Below are 23773 nucleotides of genomic sequence, written 5' to 3'. Positions count from 1 at the left end.
TCTGTTTTCTCCTTATCCTTCAAAATATCATTCCAAATATTTTTTAGTGACCTTTCAGTTCATTAATTTTCTATACAGCTATGTCTAACTTTCTATTAAACCCATCCAATGAGTTCTTCAGTTCAGTTACTAAAATTTTCAGTTCTACAGTTTCCATTTCATTTTTCTCTGCCCCAAATCTCAATTTTATCTTTTATATCTTTGAACATATCAAGCATGATTATTTAAAAATCTTCATTAATACCTCCATTGTCTGGATAATACCATTGTTTCTGTGGGTCTGTTGTTTCTCTGGATTTTTATATGTGTGTTTTCTTTCCTTGTGTGTCTGGTTATTTTTGATTGAGAGTCTGAAATTGGATAGGAAAAACAGTAGAAAGAATTTGAAGTCTAGGGTGATGTTATCTTTCCTTCAGAAAGGATTTATCTTTGCTTCTGGATGATAACTAGGGATATAGCAATCCAAATTCGGATATGAGAGGATTTGAAACCAGGGTTCAGACTCTTTGAGAGTTAGTTTACTTCTGGTCATCTTTACTTCCAAAATATAGATACTTAGGGGTATCACCCAAATTATGGGATGCTTACTAGGCTCCCTCACCTTGGGAAGCCTTAGACTCCAATTTCTGTCTCCCCATGTCCTGCAAGGCTATCAGAGCCCTGCTTAGCTTCTCAACCTCCCAGCCACCTCTTCTGTAATTGGCAGATGTGACCCTCCATGCCACTGGGTTTCCATTGCTCTGGGTGTCTATCTTCTCCCAAATCTTAACCTGGTAATTCTTTTCTGCCTTATTCACTCTCTAAAGCCTTCAAGCGGATTTTTTTAAAAAATGAGTTGGCCCAGCTTTTCTAATTGTTCTCAACAAGAAAGTTGATCCAAGTGTCCTTATCTGCTACTACTGAAAGTAAAAGTCTGTCACCTATTATGAAATTCAGTTTTTAAAGGGCTCCTATAAATATGTTTAACCCTTGTTATTGGGTAATTGGCCACTGTCTGCTTCTTGTCATTATTATTGAGTTAGTTGTTCCTTTGAATATCAAAAGAATTGCCAACAAAAACTGCAGAAAATCACTTCTGCCTGGGGTAAAGTTGGGGTAGATAGCCATTCAAGGATCATTTCTTTGTCATTTATCTACTTTGCCCCACTTTACTGGTCAGAGACTGATCCATGATGTTGCCTATTTCCTAGCAAACCAAGGCCCAAATGAGACGAAATCCTGATGTCTGAGTACATACCACACTGCCTTTTCCTCCCTGAGGTCTAATTCTGGCCAAGGGGTGGAAGCCTGTAGTGAGTCAGGTTACTGCCTCAATTCTATTGGATGGGGCTGTGGAGAAGAAGGAAAATACTGTCTGCAATTCCACACACCAAATACCTGGGAAACCAAGCTGATGCATCCACAAGATAACATTTTAATTTGCCTTTTGCCCCCCTCACTTGAATTGGTGATATCTGCAGCTACTGGCCCCTTTTCTGAGTGACTCACACACTTCTGTGGCTAGTGCTGAGTTTCGCAGCTACCCGAAAGAGAATCTAATGTTTCTTTTTCAAAGGTCAAGTATATCAGTGTTATTAATTTCCCGTTTAAGCTAATTTTAAGAACAGCCTTTGGGGACTTCCCTGGTGGCGCAGTGGTTAAGAATCCACCTGCCAGCACAGGGGACACAGGTTCAATCCCTGGTCCAGGACAATCCCACATGCCGCGGAGCAACTAAGCCCGTGCGCCACAACTACTGAGCCCACGCACCACAACTACTGAAGCGCGTGCGCCTAGAGCCCATGCTCCACAACCAGAGAAGCCACGGCAATGAGAAGCCTGCGCACCACAACGAAGAGTAGCCCCCACTCGCCGCAACTAGAGAAAAGCCTGCGTGCAGCAACGAAGACCCAACGCAGCCAATAAATAAATAAATAAATAAATAAATAAATAAAAGTACCTATCCTTTAAAAAAAAAAAAAAAGAACAGCCTTTGGAAGGAGAGAGGATGAGGTGGTATTCTATAATAGCGCTTCCCTCTCCAAGGCTCCTGATGAACAGAAGTGGGTCTCGGGAGGAGGTGAGTGTAGTGGTGTTGAGGACCTCAGGGCATGGTGCTTCATGGTTTCTGGCTTCTTAAGGAAGCATCAGAAACAATGGGTTTTCTGTGCCCCATAAAGCCTATGTCAGTTAGTGACCTTTGGACACCGATTAAGGATGAGTACCATAGAACTCATGCCTTTTAGAGAACTGGGAGGTTTCTTTTTGTTCCTTTTCTTTTTTTTTTTTTCCATGCCACATGGCTCACAGTATCTCAGTTCCCTGACCAGGGATTTAACCCGGGCCATGGCAGTGAAATCTCAGAATCTTAACCATTAGGCTACCAGGGAACTCCCTAGACAACTGGGGGTTTCTAAGCCTGGCAGGGAGGGATCTATCCTAGTTCTATCACATTCCTTCCATCTTTCTATGAGAGGAAGATCTGCCAGACTCCACCTGCTCATGTGAGCACCAGCTCCCCTCATGGCTCATGCAAGATTTTAACAACACTGCTAGCCCCTCTCCCTCAGGCAAGTTCTTAGTAGCTCTTTCCCCATCCTAATCCAGCTTCCAAACCCATGGGATCTAAAATAATAAAGGCTCTGGGGGAGCAAACTTTAGAAATTGAATTCAATTCAAATCATCTTTGTTGAATTCTTGAGGCTGAGAATATGACAAGGACATTGCATCTTTTAAAGAAACAACAGTCTTTAGTATTGATATAGTGACCTCAAGGTGTCTATTATATACTTTTGGGGGAAAAATATTTGATAATACCATTTTAGACAAATAGACACATCTACATATAAGTAAATGATAGTATATACATTTAAAAAATCTAAAAGAACACAAAACATGCTGTTAATATAATTAGGAAGGAAGGACTTAGTTTTTTACTTTATATACATTTTTCTTTTTTTTCTTTTTTTTTTTTTACAGGCAAGAATTACTTCTTAATAAAGATTTAAATTTTTTAAAAATAGAGGCTTTGGGGGGCTTCCCTGGTGGTGCAGTGGTTGAGAATCCGCCTGCAGGGGGACACGGGTTCGTGCCCCGGTCCGGGAAGATCCCGCATGCCATGGAGCGGCTGGGCCCGTGAGCCATGGCCGCTGAGCCTGCGCGTCCGGAGCCTGTGCTCCGCAACGGGAGGGGCCACAACAGTGAGAAGCCCACGTACTGCAAAAAAAAAAAAAAAAAAAAAAAAAAAAAGAGGCTTTGGAAGAGTTTCAGGAAAAATAAAATTATAACAAAATATACTGGAATACTCAGAACTTTAAGTTATTTTAGATTTAAAATTCTTTTCAGTAATTGATTCATTTTTTATTCTTTCCACACATATTTTTGAACATCTGTGTTCTTTGCATTTTATTACTAGGTGATTTTTAAACTTAAAATGGATTGGGTTAGGGGAGGGTAGAGGGAGCAGAAAAGAACCATGAAAGGAAGACCAAAGAACTAGAAAACAAGGTCCTTATGCTTAAACTTACATAATTTATTCATCTCATCCAAGCATCCATCCATCCTCTCAATGAATATATACTCATCAGAAACTTACTTCTTACAGGACTCTATGCTAAGTACTTCAGGGGATAAAGAGATTAGAAAAATCACTCCCACCTGTAATGATTCCACAGTCATGGCCCTAGAATGTTTGTACTATGTCTTGGACATAGTACTGCACCTCCCAGATCCGCCTTAAACGAAAGATCTGCTAACCAGCTGCTGGGAGTGTTGGACAGGGAGCCTTCAGTTGTCAGTTCCTTCAGGGATGGCCTCAGCTCCAGAGAGCCACCTGGCCCAAGGTGTGGCCCTTTCCCAAGTAGCTGATATCCAGTGACTGATTGTTACCGGAGCATAAAGGCCCAGACATCTCAGTACAACTTGGGAACACTCTGAAGGGATATTCTACGTCCAGAGCTCCTGTGGAATTGGCTGAGTCTATTGCTGGGCCTGCATCACAGCTAAGCTTCTCTATCTACTCCAACTCCCCCCTCCCCCATTTTCCACAGGTGATGATACCAAAGGCATTCCTTAATAAACATTCTGTTCATTAAACTCCCTCTCAGAGTCTGCTTCCTAGGGAATTCAATCTGCAACACACTAGCCCTAGAAAATCAAATGGTTACAGAAAATGTTAGAATAAGTCAGGTTCATCTACTTCTTGGCATTAGTCCAGCCAGGGCTACAGAAGCAGTATTGCATAGGGCAGGGGTTGGCAAACTTTTCTGTAAAGGGCCAGATAGTTGGGTTTTGCAGGCCACATAAAGTTTCTGTTGCATATTTCATGTGTGTGTTTCTGTGTAAGTGTTTAAGATGTAAAAATCATTCTTAGCGGGCTTCCCTGGTGGCGCAGTGGTTTGGGGTCCGCCTGCCGATGCAGGGGACATGGGTTCCTGCCCCGGTCCGGGAGGATCCCGCGTGCTGCGGAACAGCTGGGCCCGTGAGCCGTGGCCGCTGGGCCTGTGCGTCCGGAGCCTGTGCTCCGCAATGGGAGAGGCCACGGCGGTGAGAGGTCCACGTACAAAAAAAAAAAAAAAAAAAAAAAAATCATTCTTAGCAGATTGGCAGTAGAAAAACACAGGCAGTAGAAAACACAAGCCTCATGCCGTTGGGTCATAGTTTACTGACCCTGGTGTAGGGTATTAAGAGCATAGACTTGTTAGGAGACCATTCTCCGTGGGTCGCTCATATTTCTGCACATCTAGCAAAGCAGAGGCATGAATAACATTGTCCCACACTACTTTTTAAGTATTTTGTATAGCCTACAGCCTAGGAAGATACAGCCTCTCCCTCCATAGAAGAGGTCAGGCATGCTTTCTGCCCACTGTAAAAGACTGCCACTTAGGTAACATGGGAGATAGAGCCCATCTAAGTCTCTCTTGGCGTCAAGCCTATTTCATGATTTTTCCAAAGTATACTGGGCCTCCTTCTCTACCTGCTTTCTGATGTGCCTTCATGAGGGAACATGTTTCCTTCCCTCCTCCACTGAGAATCTCTGATTTAATGTCAGTGGAACCTCAACAGGGTAAAGAAGTATAGACCAAGTACTGTAGAGTGTGTTCACTTCTTATTACTTAAGTGAATTCTCTGTTATTTGTAAAGTGTAGGCCTACAAACAAAGATAAAGGAAGACTTTGCTAAGGGCTGAGTGCTGTACACGCCTCACCTCAATTAACCACACAACAGCTTTCACGGATGGCAGCAGCAGCGCCTCCCCTTTGCCGATTAAAGAAATCAAGGACCCAGGAGGCTGGGCCTCTGCCTGAGGGATTGGCGGCTAATCAGTGGTCCAGGGGGATCCCCATGTCTGCTGGACCCCGAGGGCTGTGCTCTCTTTCATATCATGTGGTGTCCTCGCTGTTCTAGTCAGGCTGAACCAGGATCACCTGGGAGTTTTAAAAAACATGGCTGCCCAGGCCCCAACCCAGACCAATTCAATAAGAAACCCTGGGGATGGAGTCTGGGCATCTGTATTTTTTTAAAAAAACACCTCCCCGCGTGGTTCTCATGTGCAGCAGTGTTGAGAGCCACTGACCTCTCTGCCTCTGGGGGAAGGCCTGTCCCTTCAAGGCCCCGCGTTCGCCTGTGGGTTGAGGGGAGGGGAAGGCTCACTAAAGCCCTCCTGTTCCACTCTTCCCCACACACAGAGCGAGATCACTGGCTTCTTGGGTGTCTGGGAAGCTGCCAGTCCTGGGCCTGCCTGCTCTGGCCATGACCCTGGAACAGGAGACTGGAGTCCCTGCACCACCGATGGCACTCTTAGTCTGCCACTTGCCAGGAACATTCTGTGGCTGCATATTTCTGTCAAGAAGGTGATCAATAAAAATGGTAACTGCTCGAGAGAAAGAGCAGCTATTAAAACACCGGGATGCCTGGGGTGGAAGCTGGGGGCTGGGAGCTTACTCACAGGGCCAGACAGAGAGAGGCGTGACCTGGGCTTCTTTCCAGAACTCCTCCAGAACCAGAACTGCTGCTCTGACCCTGCACAGTTATTCTCCTCTCGGTGCCAAGTGGGATGCAGCGCGGGACTCCCGGATGTGAGGTCTGGCAGCTTCCAGAGCTGATCGTGCAGCAGAGGGTTGTCCAAGCTCCTTGCCTGCTTCTGCCTCCGCCTCCCTTACAGCCCACCTGGTGCTCATTTCACTGCTCATTAGCACCTCCTCCAGAAGGTGAGTCTTTGGGGAGGAGGTGAAACTCAAACCCAGCAATCCTGCCTGTTAGCAGCGCTTATAAAAGCCTTGAAGCTTATAAAAGCCTTCACGGAGGAGCAGGTGAATGCAGTTGGCTAGAACCCGAGCCTCCAGCATCCTGGTGCCACAGCTGCCTGCGGCCTGGCCCTTGCTGAGCATCTCCTGTAACCACCAGAGCAGCAGCTGATGGTGTGAGAGGCGCATGGGAATCTGAGAGGTGCTTCAGAAGTGATCCTCCACCAGGCCTGTGAGGTGGGTACAATTCTTGTCTTCCCTGACAGATCTGGAAGCTGAGTCTGGGAGAGGCCAGTGGCTTGTCCAAAGCCACGCAAGCCACAGCAAGTCCACCAGGAGTGTGAATTCTGGCAGAAGTCGGAGTCCAGATGCTACAGGCCTTACTCTATCCCTCTGGTTTCGTACCATGCATGCTCCACGTGAGGCTTAAGGTCCCCACTCTCAAGGGACTTCTGACCCAACAGGAAAGGAATGTCATGCTTTGAGTTAAAATTGAACAATCCACAAAACCCCAAAGGGAAGTGACGTGTGAGAGTCACAGCTGCTGAGAGGAAAAGTACCAGGACGGGGATCCTGAAGGGGCAGCATCGGAGACCCACTTTGAAAGGGGGCAGCTTTTGGGTAGATGAAGATCAGAGGAGATTCTAGGCGGGGACATGCGACATCGGGGCCGGAAGTCCTTCAGAATGACAGGGGCTGTGGTTAGGTGCACAGAGGTGAGATCGTGGCTGGCCTGGGGCAGTGGAAATGCCTGCTGCTGCCTGGCAACCTCTGAAGGCTGAGCAGGTCAGGTCCGAGTTGCGAGTTGTGGCTGTGCCCCAGGAAGGCCGCACCGTGGGTGGGACAGGCAGAGGCGAGAGCGCACAGGAAGCAGATCAGTTCTGCTGCCATCTGGTCCAGGCTGAGCCAGGAGGGAGGAGGGGCCCGACCAGCAGAGAGACGCCCCACAAACCAAATCATCCCCGTTTTTGGAGCCTGTAACCAACTCCAGGCGGTGCCTTTAAAATGAGACTACGGGGCTTCCACGAAGTCAGGTTACCTTGTTACAGCGTCAAAGGGGTTAGTTTTTGGTCCCCAGATGGCTGATATATCTGCTCTGGGATTTACAGTTTTCTAGAAATACTCAAGTTCCTGGAATTCTTAAAGATTTCAAATCCTTCAGTAATAATTTTTAAACATTAAAATTTTCTCCAGCAATTTCTTCCAGGCTTCATAAAGTCAGCTATGCTATTAGGCTCTTGGAAGAGATATAAGGGGGTGGCCGGTCTTCTGAATAATCACCCAGCAAATCTCAACCAGTGTGACTGTCTCTCACCAGGCTCCCATCTACATAGTTTTGTATCTTGTCATGATATGTCTCTAAAATGAACTGGCCCACAGAAGATCTTAAAATTAGTGTTCAGTTCCCCATACACATCTTTCCCTCCTTCCTACCCTAGAATAGGTCTGGCAATAGATGAATTTAGGAAGGTTTTCTATTGTCTTGGCTCAGACGGACATTTGCCTTGGGAAGCAGGTAAGTGCTTTCTCCCAAGATGCATTCAGAATTTCATGCTGTGTTTCTTAAAAGCTGTGATTAGATGGATGGGTGGTCAGGAGCCCACCTCTCAGGACTCCCTGCCTGCCTGCCGGTCAAGGAGCAGCCTTTATGCAGACCATCTGCCTCCCCTTGAGCTGATCGAAGAGTCCAGTCCATAGGCTGGCCAGTGACTATGGGTGGCTGGGAGCAGAACACTGAACTGGGCCAATCAGATTCTAGCTCTTGAGAATCTGATCGGGCAAGTATGGAAGAAATCAGGCACCAATATGAGCTGAAGTTGAAAGGACGTGATGATGGAAAAGAGTATTCGGAGAGGGACCATGATAGGCCAAGTGGAAGACAGAGTTATGAGGCAGCAGAAGCAGAGGGCAGCCCATTCCCTAGAGCTGCCTTGGATCTGGATTTCAGATTCCAGCTCAGGTCCATGTATAGCCCATCAGTAAACCTTCTGCTTTTGGAAGTGCTCTCAGTCTGGGTTTTCTGCTCCCAAACAATACCTCTTCAGACTAAAAACTTACTAATTATAACCTAACACAGTATCCCCTAACACAGCATGGGCTGAGCCCTACTCAGTCACCAGCTCTTCTCAGACCTGAATGTGAAAAGATCCTGTTATTTTGCAGATTCTGATTCAGCAGGTCCGGGCTGGGTGCGGCTGGGGTTCTGCTCCCAGGTGATGCCATTCCTGCTGGTCCTAGGTCCACAAGAGCCAGGTGATAGGTAACTGTTGTTACTTACTTGGAAAGAAAGAAAAACCTAAACCAAACAAAGCCAACAAAGACTAGGTTTCCAACCTGTCCAAAAGATAGGCAGTAAAGAAGCAAAATCAGTGCTACTTTCTAGCCCTTTTCCTTTCTATGGCATTTAGAAAGAGAGTGGATGTAGATGGTCAAAAGGGACACGACCAAAGGCCTCTGAAGTTTCAGGATACTGTAATATTTGAGGCAACCTTTTTTTCTTTAATTTTTTTTTAGAGCAGAACTCTTGGGGTTTTTAAATACATCTGTTCTCTGGCATCAATAAATGCCATCATTTGCTAAACGGATTGGTTTTGGATAATGTCTATGACTCTTACAAGAAACTGTTACATTTCACTAGAAGGTAGTATGATGGAAGTTGGTAATCATTCTAAACTCAGCAAGTAAGTTTCCTGCTGCGTCATTTCCAACAATGCTGCTTTCCACTGCTGCTGAAGTTTGGGATGCATATTTTGCTATTGAAATTAGAAGGCTAATTCTTTTTTTTTTTTTTTTTTTTGTGGTACGCGGGCCTCTCACTGTTGTGGCCTCTCCCATTGCGGAGCACAGGCTCCAGACGCGCAGGCTCAGCGGCCATGGCTCACGGGCCCAGCCGCTCCACGGCATGTGGGATCTTCCCGGATCAGGGCATGAACCCGTGTCCCCTGCATCGGCAGGCGGATTCTCAACCACTGCGCCACCAGGGAAGCCAGAAGGCTAATTCTTGACTGAATGCAAACATCATCTTCCTCACATGTGTTTTCCTGTTCTAACTGCAGGATGGATCAAACTGCACACTCTCTTCCAACACCAAAACGCCCCGCTGGGGTAGAGGTTATAGTGAGATGGGAAATAAAGGGAAGACAAGGGGTACATTACTGCAAACATGAAAGCCAACCTTGGAGCTGGTTTAACGCAATCAAAAAGCATAATATAAAAATGTGAGCTCTAAAAATATCCAGTAGACTACACACTTATCTTAAGGGGAAAAAAAGGGCTTTGCCTCTGTGGTATCTTGGGCAATGGCTCTTTTAGTCCATTACAGTTTGTGAGCCTTTACTGCCTGTGATAAGCTGGAGCCTCACCATGAATTTTCAGTGCTTCAGGTAGGGTGATCACAGCTTTCCAAACTGTAAATTACTTTAGCAAATACTCTGGACAGAAGGAAGTAAAACAGAAGACTTGAGCTGAGAGGACCGTTTTTTATACTCCCTCGACCCTGCTGCTTATCTGCATGGGACATTTGGGTAAAAGCAGGTTTTATGCCACCCCCAGTCCCTAATCTGAGCAGCCTTTTTAGTTGGATTTTGAGTAAACTTCAAAGCCCTCTGTCAGTCATGCAATAGATGTGAACACAACTCACCATGATGATAAACACAAGTGCATTATTGCAGGCCTAAGCACCACCTTTCATGAGATCACATTTTTAAAATGTTTCTCTTGGCCTTACTAATCTACTTCTTCATTATTCAACCAACGTCTTCTTGAATCAATCAACAACAGGGTCTTTAATCGACAAGGTTAGTACAAGGGTAAATGCTTTAAAATCTCACTAAGATAATGAAAAGTATGCAAACTATATAAACCAGACCATTCACATCTGGGACATAAAATAATTTTAAATGTGTTACATTGATCATGTCCTCTGAATCTGAAATCAACACACATTGTACAGCACACAGTTTTCTTGAGGGGACAACAGGACCAAATATTTGAAAGTGGAACTGAGATGGTTTTTGTTTTTTGTTTTTTGGTTTTTTTTTGCTTTACGCGGGCCTCTCACCGCTGGTCTCTCCCGTTGTGGAGCACAGGCTCCGGACGCGCAGGCTCAGCGGCCATGGCTCACGGGCCCAGCCTCTCCGCGGCATGTGGGATCTTCCCAGACCAGGGCATGAACCCGTGTCCCCTGCATTGGCGGGCAGACTCTCAACCACTGCGCCACCAGGGAAGCCCTGGAACTGAGTTTTATTGAGTATCTTCCATGGGTCCGATGTTTTAATATATACTCTTTCATCTCATTTATTTCTCCTGAAAGCTCTATGAACTGCTTTTCCATTTCAAAGATAAAAAAACTAAACTTTAGAAATGTTAGTGTGCTAATGCCATGCTGGTATTAAAATATAAGTCTGCCATACTCCAAAGTCACTATTCTTTCCCCTGTCTCTCTAGCTGCCAAATAAAGGCAGCTCTCTCTTTATTTCTCTCTTCTCCCCTATTCCTGACTCCGTCTTCTCCTGGCTGCACACAGTAGCTGTATTTTATTCTCTATGGCTCTATTATTTATCCTAGAATCATATTTGTCTGCCTATGTACAATCATTTGTACTCCCTCTCCAATAACTAGGAGGGCTATAGGTAGCTAGAAGCAAGGATGGATGGATAATTTTCACTGGCCATGCTGTGCCTCCATTGACAATTTAACAGATGTAGGGAGAATTCAGGGGTTCCTTTAGTCCTGTAGTAGCTCCTCATACCTTTCTCCCACCTCCAAAGCCAAACCTCTTCACCAGCTGACTCTGGGCCTGACAAAGCTTGGCTGGAAAGAGCCCGAGAAGGAGGCTAAAGCACAGACAAGGCACTGAACCACTTGTCAATAAGCTAAGATGAAGGAGTACACTTGTAAATATATCTCTGTGTGCTGAATTACAAACAAATGTTTCATTAGTTCGTTAAGATGCATTACTCGGAATGAAATGACTGGGTCAAAGCGTTTACTCTGTGGCAGGCACTGTGCCACGTGCTGCACATATATTGTCTTTTTAAAGCCTTTCAACTCCCCCATAAAGTAGGTAATGTTATCATCCCTATTTTAAGATGAGAAAACTGAGACTGAGGGAGGCTGTCACCTATCCAAGGTCACACACCAGGAGATGGTAAAGCAGGGCTTCACGCTCACGCCTGACCTCTTTATGGCCCAACTATCCGGCTTCAGTGTTGCCATGTTAAAAGATGCAGGGGGTGAGTGAGGGAATGAAGGATGGCTTTCATTAGTTTCAAAAGTTTGATTATAAGTTTGTAAAATAAAGGTGGTAAGTTTTTAAACCTATGTCGCTCATGTATATGAACCCAGGAAAATGAGATTAAGCAAAGCTTCTGGCTTTCTGCTACGATGGGTTTCCATGTGCCCTAAGCTTGGTGATTAGCCAAGCAGCATTTCAACGAAACGGGCCTGTGAATCCAGTCGAAGCTTTTACCTGCCAGCATCCAGATACAGCCGTACTGGGATAGGTCAGCGGCTGGGCTAGTGGTTTTACATGTGTAATCCTGATGCCTTGGAATTGGCCTTGGGGCCCTTAATAACAGGGGCTAAGTGCTGTTGCTAACTCAGGAGAGCTTCCAAAGCTTGGGGCAGCACCCAGATGGCGCCCCCTCAGGCTTCCTGAGACCTGGCAAACCTGCCCCACCACAGCCAGTCCCCTTCCCTCCAACCCCTCCAATCCCTCGTGCTCAGAGCCCATGGCAGCAGAGCCCACGGCAGCAGAGCCCACAGGAGCTTTGGCTTTGGCTCTGTTCCTGGTGTTCCAAAGGAGGGGGAGTGTCAGAGTATTACTAATAAAAACTGGGGATGCTTATAACAAAAAACTGGTATCTCATTCATTCATTCATTCTCCCAACAAATGAAGTATCTAGTGAGTCTATACTATGTGTCAGGCACTGCACTGGGTGCTTGGGACACATGTAAGCACAACGGACCGTGCCCGCATGGAGCTCCATGTGGACGTCTGCTCAGGCACTGGTCTTGCTGATCTGCCTCAGGCTGGCCTGAGCTGGGAAGAAGTGAGCTGGAGAGAGATGGCTATAGAAAGAGGGGGAGGAGGTGGAAGAGCCAGGATTCCCACTGTTGTGCGTCTAGGATGTAGGTGTTGCCAGGTGTCAAAGACTCCTGAAAGGCAGGTTGGAGCCCTCTTGTCAGTACCCACGTAGAGGGCTCCTCCCAGGCGAGTGCACCTGCCTGAAAGACGCCGTCAGGTGTATTCCCCCGTGGAAGCTGAGGGAGATGTAGAAAAGGGCAAGTTGGAGGGGGATCTCCCTATGAGGAAATACCGTGTGTGTGTACATGTGCGGGTGCGGGGGACGGGAGTGTCAGGAAAGGGACCTGTAAGGCCCTCCAAGGCCTCATGTATGTTCCCTTGAGAGATACAGAATGCATGTGACCCAGCTTTCCTAAGGAGTACAGGTGTCTTGCTTGGTCGCAAATGGATTTCACTGGAACCCTCTCCCTAGCAATCTTCACAAGCAGGCAACTCAACAAGACCTCCTCTTCCTCCTCAGCCTAATCAAACCCATCTGGAGAAACAGAGGGCACGGCCTCCCTTTACACTCCCTATCCATCTGAATTACCTGGACAGGACCTGGAGTCCTGGCCAAGTCCGTATGAAATTGTCCCCGGCGTTTTTTCTAACACTTACCAGAGCTGGAACTTTTTTTTTTTTCAGAGTGGAATGTCTCCAAGGTGACATTTATAGGAGTGTGCTGATTTGATCTGGCTTCTAGGAAGCAGGGTAAGGTTGAGGTCCTTGGCCTTGACAAGGCCAGACACAGAGGCTGAAGGTTATTATTTAAACCCAAGTTCCCAAATGAGCAACTTAGTGTCACCAACGTTTACAATACTTGAAAGCATCTCTCATAAGCAGAACGATGCTGCTGCAAGCCAAAGAAACAGACCGCTGCCTACCATCAATTCACTGCCCTTTCGGAAGGTCAGAGTTGAAAACTTCCGATATCATTTCATTTTCTTTAGAAACTGTTTATTTTCAAAGTTCTCAGTTGTCTCTACTGAGCTGCCCATTTGTTTTCTTTTTTTTTTTTTTGGCGGTACGCGGGCCTGTTGTGGCCTCTCCCGTTGCGGAGCACAGGCTCCGGACGCGCAGGCTCAGCGGCCATGGCTCACGGGCCCAGCCGCTCCGCGGCACGTGGGATCTTCCCGGACTGGGGCACGAACCCGTGTCCCCTGCATCGGCAGGTGGACTCTCAACCACTGCACCACCAGGGAAGCCCTGCCCATTTGTTTTCTATTCAAGGATCAGAGTAAGCAAAGGTTTTCTTTTGACATTTTCTTCACTCCAAAATTTAAGGAGAGAAGATATTCTTGATTTCTGATAGCAAGGCAATTACTAGTTATTCTGAAAATCAAAAATAAAAGTGCAGTTAGACTGATCAGAGGATCTTTTCTCTCTGGGAATACTGGTCTTGCCATCTCTGCTAACTAGCAGAGATTTTAGAACGTGTGCTTCCTTTCCTCTATGGTGCCCATTTCTCCATAATGGTAGGCTCTAGAAGGTAGGCTCCGTGAGGGCAGGGCTTCTGTCTGCCTTGAGCACTGATGGAGGGAAGCCTGGCCCATAGAACACAGCCTGGCTCCAAAGAGGTCCCCCAGAAACTTCTGAAGGTAAATAAATATTTGTGGTCTGAGTCTGCAGCTCCATGTTACCTTTTCTGTGATAATTCAGATTAATCCTCCTTTATCTCTCAAATAACATAGAAAGGGAGAAAAGCCTTTTTGTAACCCAGTTTTAAACTCATAACCTACGTCCTTCATTATATCCTTCACCATTTGGAGCAAGCAGAACAGGTCATCATTCTCCCATTAGCTGCAGAAAGCAAGGGTTCACTTCATATGAATATTCTTTCCCTTTCCCACAAAGTAATTACCTAAGATTTCTAGCTAGAAAAAAAAAAAAAATGGTGTAATTTCTAACCTGAAACGGCATTGCTCATTAAGGTTGAAAAAGTGACTGGGGCTTGCTGAATCCTATGCAAATCAGTCCTGATGAGCCCTTAACTAATCTGTTTACAAACCAGACCTGCTAGACAGGCCTCAGTGATTTTCTATCAAAGCAAAGCACTGCTCTTTATGGGCATCTGGCTGTCCCTGAATGGGGAGTTTAAACATAGACTCTTTCCTTCAAAGTAAGATCAAAGGCTTTATTACTCTTAAATGAGTGCATTATTTCCACTTACTACCTTCTTGTTTGTAATCTGTGTTTATTAACAGCACTGTCTCAGGTTTACTTTGTGAATAACTAGTTTCTGAAAACAGTATGGCAGTTTTATGGACCACAGTATACATTGGTGGAGATTATGTAGCATATAATACATCAGATAGGACATTACGCAAAGAAAATTCTCTGCAAAGATGACAACACCTGACCATGCATAATTCATTTATGATTTCTTTTTTTAAGAGGAAACCATCTGGGGACTTCCCTGGTGGCGCAGTGGTTAAGAATCCGCCTGCCAATGCAGGGGACATGGGTTCTATCCCTGGTCTGGGAAGATCCCACATGCCGTGGAGCAACTAAGCCCGGGCGCCACAACTACTGAGCCCACGTTCTGCAACTACTGAAGCCTGCACGCCTAGAGCCCGTGCTCCGCAACAAGAGAAGACACAGCAATAAGAAGCCCACACACCGCAACGAAGAGTAGCCCCTGCTCGTTGCAACTAGAGAAAGCCCGCGCACAGCAACGAAGACCCAACACAGCCAAAAATCAATCAATCAGTCAGTAAAATTTAAAAAAAAGAGGAAACCATCTGGCATAACAGGGCTAACATAAGAAAAGATTCCCCAACTCTAAAGAGCTGGAGATTAGGTAACTCTGACTACCCTGAGGAGAATTTTCTTTGAAGTTTTATTTCTTACGAAGAGAGCAAGTGCGCCAAGCTGTACCATGGATGAAGGATGCTGTCAGTACTGTTCCAGGAGAAGCACAACCAGGTATTTTCAAAAGAACACGCAGCTTGTTTTTAAAAACCAAAAATGCCAGCGTGTGACTAATATCACTAATGGAATCCTTCTTTCAGAGAGTCCTTCAAGCCAGCAGTCTCCCCAGGGCCCGAGTGAGGGAGGACAGAGGCGTCTGCCCTCCCTGGTCTTAACACGGAGACTAGAACCCTGTCCTTCACTCCCACCCTCCAATTCATCTTAGGAGGATGAAGCTGCCAAGAAAATTGCATCTTTTAAGATTTGTGGTGACACAGGTATACAAGCTCGAGGGTGTCACTGACCTACAAAAGGGGCCAGACTAAACTGCTATGAGCACAGTGCAACTCAGGGAACATGCAACGTCAAAAGAGGCAGCTTTTAATGCCGCTAGTTGGACCAGCCAGAAATTAAACGGGAGGGCCGGGAAAGGCCATAATCAGGGATCAAGCCACTGTTCAAAGTCATAACAATTTTTAATAGTGTTTTGTTTTGGACACTGAAGCAAGCATAAATTCACAAGGATAAAAATACATTTATCAGAACCCCATGGTCAGACCCCTACCAACCCAAAATGAGTTGGGCTGAAAGTGGAGAGGCGGACAACAGGGGAACTAAACCTATCGTAAATCTCTTTAAAAGTCTCTTCCTGCTTATCACTTTCCAAGCGTCCTTGATGGCCCAGGTATGCCACTGCAAAATTGAAAAAAAAAATCAGATAATATGTATTAAAAACTATGTCAGAAAAGCATTCCTGCACACACAAACAGGATCAGAAATTACGTTACAGAGGCTGGAGAAATAAGACATTCAGACCGCAAAGTCGCAAGCACAGAAATATTTAACCTGGAGACATTATGACTCCTACAACTCAGAAGAGGAAAGTGGTTCTGCGAAAGAGCACATTAGGGCGTAACTGTACAATAAAATATGTTCTTAATGAACGTTTGTACTGTTATCTATAACATGGTACACATATTTGTGTGCAGAGGCACAGAATACAAAGACTCTCTCCTTCTCGAGCAGTTTGCTTTATCTCTCATTCCTGGGTAGTGTCTGCCTCCTGACTGGCTTGTTAATGTTAACTGTTTGCATCTCCTTTGTCTAAAATATGGTCTTTTCATCTCTGAGACAAAGGGTCAATTCTAGGCAAAAGTAAAAGCCAAATAAATGAGTTAGGAGTTAACTAGTAGAGCATACTTATATTAGCACAAATAAGCTATCAGGTCTCCCCTGGTCATCTTGGCTCATTAAAGGGACAAAACTAAATCAAGCAAGGAGAATGAATCATGTTTGGCACTTATAGAGAGCAGGTTTGGGGTCAGGGTTAAGGTCATTAAGAGGAGAGAGGGATTAAAGCTACATTTGCCCTTAGGGTCTCTGAGATTGGAACTCTAATGTGAAATTTCTGGAGAAAGGCTTCAAATTGTCTAAAATTACCATAGACTATTTCAAGTTCTATCCATAAATGGAATGAAAATTAAGTTCAACAGGCATAAAACAAATGTAAAAGAATAGCGAAATTGATATCATCTGAGCTCTGCTCAGAGGGGCTGAGAAGCTCCATCTGGAGGTGAGTTAACCCTTCAGGGCACAAAGCTATCTCTTCTCAGAGTCAGGAGGAGTAATCCACCTCCAAAAGGGCCAGACCATACATGTTTATAAGGAGAACTGGTGATAATTATGCCCAATTTCCTATGATTTAAAGGGAAAATAATGAAGGATGTTTTATTTTCTGATTTGACAATGTCAGTGAGAAGTTTTCTACTGTAGGATAGCGTTTGGTCCTGAAACAATATTTGTTCTAACCTACAATAATCCCATCTCTCAAGCATTTTAGGCATTTATCATTTTTAATGACTATAGCAAATGCCAAATTTTGTCCTTTTGAAGATAAAATGCTACACTCAAAGAGTCATGGGATTTGCATATACAGCCAAGGCTGAGAAACACACCCCAAACCTGCCCTTCGATTTTATGAGTCTGGCTGTGAGGAAGGTTTCCACAGTCTCTCCCTCTCCCGATGTCATTATTTTACAGAGAGGCCTGCCAAAATGCAGCTCGGAGCTAAGCGTGTGTGTCAGGTTTATTCAAGTGGCTCATTCTAGATGAGCTCTCTTGCCATCTCTTTACCAGGCATGACGGACTATCATTAATAAAAATGTATTGATCTCTGAATCTGTTCCCAGCTATACAAAAAAAACCCAAAAACCCTAATACATGAAATGGCTATATGAGCAATAAATAATCCCTAACCAGACAGAGTCCAAAAACTGTCAGAAGCACATGCTTCACATTTTCTTAAACCCTTAACTAAGAGGAATAAGAATTTTAAGCTAAAACAAACCTCGGAGACCAGTGCAATGCCCTCATTTTACACAGATGGAAACTGAGCCATGATATTGGACAGGTGAGTGCTGACCCAGGGCTAGAACGCAGGTCTCCTGTCTCCCAGCCAGGGGCAACTCTGGGAACCAGGACACTTGAAGTCACTCCCTACAGGCTGCTTGCAAAGCGCCTCAGCTTTACTGTATTTTCCTATTAACATTCTGAGAGAGTCAAATTCTAGTCTGAATGAAGAAGTCTTCATCCCTTTTAGGTATTCTTGAATTATTAAATGATGAATACAATTAAATAGTAAAAGGTCATCTTCAATCTCTCTGCCACTGACGAGAGACGATTCCCCGTGCACACTGGCGCGATGGACGTGCTGGTTTATGGGCCTGACACCTTGCATGGAACGTTACAAATCCCTATGATGTCCTTAAGCTCCCTCTTCAATTGAACTGAAAGATGGCTAACGACGCTACTCAGGCAGATGACTCCCCATTGGCTGGCCATCTGAGAATGCCCAAGGGGGCAGTTACTGCAGCTGAGGCTGGTGGTAACCTGTGCGCTTTTCCTGAACAGCAGCAGGCTTCTGACAGTAGCCTGGGTAGGATTTATGCACCTGGATAACACCGCCCCCCATTCTCTGCCCGGGTTTGCCTTTCTCTCCCGCCCCACCCCCACCCCCCATAGGAAGCAGACAGATCGCACACATTTCTGAGTGCTTAGAAAACAAGTCAAGATCAAACTCCCTGCAATGAGAAGAATGGCCAAAGAGTAGACCCAAACCATTTGGGGTTCACTTAAATATGGACCCAGCTGTGCCTGAGCATATGCTCCATCAACATGGTGTCAGATCACTAGGATAGCAAAAGAGTCTCTCAAACACCTAACTATTCACAGAACCCCTTAAATAAATCAAACTTGTGTTATTCTGAAATTTACCTTATGCCTCAAGGCCTAGGCAGCACGGTATAAAAGATCCCATTCGGAACTGCTGTGCTCCTTAAAGGGGAATATGTGTGCTTTATCTGCATGCAAGTTGACGTTTAAAGTGCATAAAAACATGAGACTAAAGCTTGCTATCAAAAATGCATGTTTTGACCCCATAAGTTTCTTCAGTCAAACAGCATAAGCAAACCTTTTGACTAAACCTTTGTAAAAGATCCACACTCTGCAAGGCTTCTGTGTCTAGCAAACTGCATCATTTATAACCCAAAGGAAAATAAACTTGATCTGCTAAGGAAGAATCTTTCAGGGAAAAGTTCATGCAGTTTGTAGCTGACCTAACACAAATGCAATGCCACCGCTTCCACTCACTTGGTCATTTATTGAGCTCTTATTCAATGCCAGGTGCTGTCCTCAACAGGGGGACTCAAAGCTGAATAAGACACATTCTATGCCCTCAAAGAGCTCACAGTCTGTTGTAGAAGACAGATGAACATAATGCAAACATAATGTAAGAAGTCCTATGATGCAGGCTGTATCAACAAAGAGCTATGGAAACATAGGGGAAGTGAATCAGGCTGAGGTGGCCGAAGAAGGCCTTTCAGATGATATGGTGCCTGAGCCAGTCGGCCAGGAATGGAGGAGACAGGCATTTCAGGCGAAGGAAGCAGCACATGCAAAGGTCCTGAGGTGTGAGAAGCATGGCATGCTCGGGAAATGGCAAGTGCTGTGATTCACAACCTGTTGCCCACAGGGTACCACAGAGGAAGCAAAGGGCGACAGCGTTGGTGAAGTAAAATAGGAGCCAGAGCATGAAATTGAGGGGTTCACACTGCACCTGAGACTAAACAGTTTGATGCAGGTGAATTTCAGCCTTCCACTTCCCTTGCAGCGGGGTGAAAAATGAATTGAGGAAGAACCAGATTGGTGCCCAAGAAGCAGCTGCGAATCTACAAAGGCAGAAAGATCGGTGGTCGCCTGTAGCTTCGGGGTTGGGGGAGGGAGCAAATGCGAGTGACTAAATGAGACTTTTTAGGGAGGGGGTGGCAGTGATGGAAAACTGGATCGTGGTGATGACTGAAAGTCACTAAATCATACATTTTAAATGTGCAAATTCTACTGTATGTAAAATTATACCTCAGCAAAGCTCTTAGGAAAAAAAGAGAAGCAACAACAAAGAGACGGAAGTATTCTAGACAGGAATCCATGAGGGTGTGAAGTAGGCACCAGAGATTTAGAATCCGCTTTGGAGAGTGGGTGGAGGAGAGAGTGGAGTCAAGGATGGCTCCTGGGAACCTGGATGGGACAGGGACCAGGAGGAGAAGCAGGTCTGCTGGGGAGGATGCAAAGCTTGGGTTCTGATACACTGAGTTTAAGATACTTGTGGAATATACACCTGAGCAAGGTTTCTCAAACTCCCTGTTATTGACATTTGGGGCAGGATTATTCTGATTGAGGGGGCCTGTCGTGTGCACTGTAGGCTGTTTAGCTGCATCCCTTGGCTTCTACCCACTAGATGCCAGTAGAATCCCCTCCCCCAATGTCTCCAGACATTGCTCTATGTCACCCAGGGCAAAACCTGGTTGAGAACCACTTATCAATAGAGAAGGATCTTAACTCATGACTTTTCCTTAGTTTTTCTTTTTCAAAGTTATTTCACACACCATAAACCTCACCATTTAAAGTGTACAATTCCGTGGTTTTCAATGCATTCGCTAAGTTGTGCAACCATCACTACTAATTCCAGAACTTTTCCATCACCCCAGAAACCCCATACCTAGTAGCAGTCACTTCCCATTTCCCCCTCTCCCCTAGTCCCTGGGAACCACTAATCTACTTTGTCCCTGCAGATTCACCTTTTCCCGACAGTTCATATAGAATCACAGTAGTGTGTGGCCTTTTGTGACAGGCTTCTTTCACTTGGCATCTGTTTTCACAGTTGATCCATGTTATAGCGTGTATCAGTACTTCAATAAATTTATTTATCTATTTTATTTTTGGCTGCGTTGGGCCTTTGTTGCTGCATGCGGGCCTCCTCTAGTTGTGGCGAGTGGCGGCTACTCTTCTTTGCAGTGCACGGGCTTCTCATTGCGGTAGCTTCTCTTGTTGAGTAGCACGGGCTCTAGGCACGTGGGCTTCAGTAGTTGTGGCACGTGGGCTTCAGTAGTTTGGCTCGCGGGCTCAGTAGTTGTGCCTCACGGGCTCTAAAGCGCAGGCTCAGTAGTTGTGGCGCATGGGCTTAGTTGCTCCGCGGCATGTGGGATCTTCCCAGACCAGGGCTCGAACCTGTGTCCCCTGAACTGGTAGGCGGATTCTTAACCACTGTGCCACCAGGTAAGTCCCTTCATTCCTTTTTATGGCCAACCTTCCATTGTATGGATATACCACGGTTTGTTTATGCAATCGTCAGTTGAGGGATGTTTGGATTGGTTTCTACTTTTTGGCTATTTTGAATAATGTTGCTATGAACATTCATGTACAAGTTTTTGTGCAGATGTATATTTTCATTTTTCTTGAGCACTTTCTAGGAGCAGAACTGCTGGATCATATGGTAACTCCATGTTTAACCTTTCGACGAACTGCCAAACTATTTTCCAAAGTGGATGCACCGTTTTACATTCCTGGCAGCAATGTATGAGGGTTCCACTTTCTCCACATGCTTGCCAACACCTGTGATTGTCTTTGACTCATGTTTTGTTTCAAGTTTCCAAACAAAAGAGCACTTAATATTAGGCTACATTGTTTATGATAACTTTATAGATGAGAAAATTAATGGTCAGGAGAGTGACTTACAGGGGTAAGGCTTAGAGGTCAGTACTTTCCAGCACTAAGATTTATTATTCTCTGTTGAAAAACTGTATAATTAATTACAATACTACTCTATCCTTCATACGAGATACCGGCAGCTTGACACATGATGTCTGTGCTGGGTTTTAGTTTTTAAAGCTCCATCCATGCTTCCATCCTTCCTCTCTCAACTACTCAAAGATACCACTTAGCAAGTATCCTCTTTTGTGCATTACTTTTTCCCTCTATGTGATCATTCCACCTCCATCAGCATAACCCCATAACATCTCCCATCCTAAAAATATAATTAAACTTCCCTTGACCCCATGTTCCCTCCCAGTATCTATCCCATTTGTCTGTTTTCTTTTTACAGCAAAACTTGAAATTTGTCTCTATTCACTTCTTCCAATTTCTCTCCTCCCATTCCCAATCTCATTTCTAACACTCCACCAAAGCACATGTCAGAGTCAACGGCTTCTATTTCACCAAATCTAAATGACTAATTCTCAGCCCTTATATTACTCAACTTATCAGTAGCTTTTGATACAAATTTGCATTCCCTCCTTAAAGCGTGTCTTCCTTTGGCTTCTAGGACACTTCCCAGAACTGTTTTTCTACCTACCTTACTGGTCACTGAGTCTCATCTACTGGTTCTGCCTCATGTTCCCAACCATTAAAAGCTAGAGTAACACAGGGCTTGGTCCTTGGACCTGTTTTTCTCTACTCACATGTCTATTAGGCACCTCAAATAAACTCCTGATTTTTTTCTCCTATACCTCCCCCAATCCTCCCTCAATTCTTCTCCTACAATCTTCCTCTCACAGAAGATGGGTCTCCTTGCTTCCACCTTCTCCGCCAACCTTGGAGTCATCCTTGACTCCTCCTTTTCTCTCTCTCTACCCATCCATCAGTTAGTGGCTCTATCTTTTTTTATGTTCAGAATCTGACGACTTCTTGCCTCCCCCATCTTTATCATTCTGGTCCCAGCCATCACGTCTCACCTAGATTATTATATCTGCCTCCTACCGGGACTCCTTGCTTCCACCCTTGCCCCAGGGTCTATTCTCCACACCACAGCCAGAGTGATCCCTCTAAAAAGTAGCTCAGAGCACATCAATCCTCTGAACAAAATCTTCCATGGGCTGGCTGTGATATTACGGTGTTTGCAGAATGGCCCCCCTACTGTCCCTCTCTGTGTCCACACTCTTACGTAGTCCCTGTCCCATGTCAACTCTGGGCTTGGCTAGGTGACTTACTTTGACCAATGGGACAATACAGCCAAAAAGCAAGCAGAGGCTTAAAAAGCGCTTGTTCATTTGGTCTTGTCCTATGTTGCTGCTGGGAACCTTCTGCCACCAGGTCAGCAAACTTGGGTTAGCTTCCTGAAGGATGGGTGACCATGTGGACAGAAGCCCCAACCATTCCAGCTGTCCCTGCTGAGTGAGGCCAAACTAGACCCTTCAGCTCCAAATGAGTTAGTCCAGTCAGATGAATAACACAGCCCACCTTGGGAATCTTGAAAAATAATAAACGTTTGTTATTTTAAACCACCAAACCTGGGGGGTGGCAGTGTATCAGTTAGCTTTTGCTTTTGGTAACTGACACACTGCCTGTGTCACTCAGAATAAAAGCCAACATCCTAACATGGCCTCCAAGGTCCTACACGATCTGGCCTCCCTCATTTTATGACACTTCACTTACAGCCTCGTTGGTCCTCACGTCTGGTGTTATCCTACCTCAGTGCCTTTGTACTTCCTGTTACCTATGCCTACAATGTTCTTTCCCCAGATATCTGGATGGCTTGTTCCCTCACTTCCTTCCTATCTCTGCTCAAATGCCACCTTACAAAGATAACTTCCCTTACCACCCTAATAAAATACCCCAGGATTCCCCATCCATCTCTCTTACCCTGCTTTACTCCTCCTTTTGGTCCTAATTATCACCTGACATACATATTAAACATTTATTTCTTGTCTGTCACACCTCCTCACATACACACATACGAGACACCAGAATTTATGGTCCACAAGGGCAGGATTTTATCTGTTTTGCTTATCACTGCAGCCCCAGCACTTATACTAATGCCTGGAATTTTTGATCACCAGGAAAATGATGGACATAGCAGTCCTTCTGCTAAATCTGGTAGCTAGGCCTATCGCCTGAAGTATTTCTAGGGGCTGTGGTGGGGAAAGTGGCAACTATGGTCCCTACTGGGACATATTTCATTTATTGCAGGCCAAATTCCTATAGCACCCACAACCCAGAAAACACTCCAACAAATTCTTGTTAAGGACGCAGGCAGAGCAGGAGGATGAGGGCTGGCCGCCGGTCAGCTCCCACTCAGTTCCTCTTGACCTCCCCTCCCTTCCCTTTCTTCTCATCCTTTCCCCATTAGCCTGCAACACCAGTTTGTCAGATCATTTGACTGTTCACCAAAGGGTTAGGAAGACACAAAAACTCCAAGAAAGTATTATCAGCATAGAAATTTATTTGAATTCAAAATAATATG

At 45.2% G+C, this 23773-nt stretch overlaps 1 protein-coding gene across 1 annotated transcript in view; it reads right to left on the bottom strand.

Annotated features, from left to right (window-relative positions):
• Nucleotides 1-15658: 15658 nt before the first annotated feature.
• Nucleotides 15659-23773, bottom strand: part of HIBADH (3-hydroxyisobutyrate dehydrogenase) — a 111480-nt gene continuing 103365 nt past the window's right edge. The window contains exon 8 of the mRNA XM_067042439.1: nucleotides 15659-15894. Within this exon, the coding sequence (XP_066898540.1) occupies nucleotides 15763-15894 (132 nt within the window). The 3' untranslated portion in view covers nucleotides 15659-15762. The remainder of the gene's footprint in view (nucleotides 15895-23773) is intronic.

Source organism: Kogia breviceps, chromosome 9 (assembly GCF_026419965.1).
Source record: "Kogia breviceps isolate mKogBre1 chromosome 9, mKogBre1 haplotype 1, whole genome shotgun sequence".
NCBI lineage: Eukaryota > Metazoa > Chordata > Mammalia > Artiodactyla > Physeteridae > Kogia > Kogia breviceps.
This window is presented reverse-complemented; position numbering and strand designations above follow the sequence as displayed.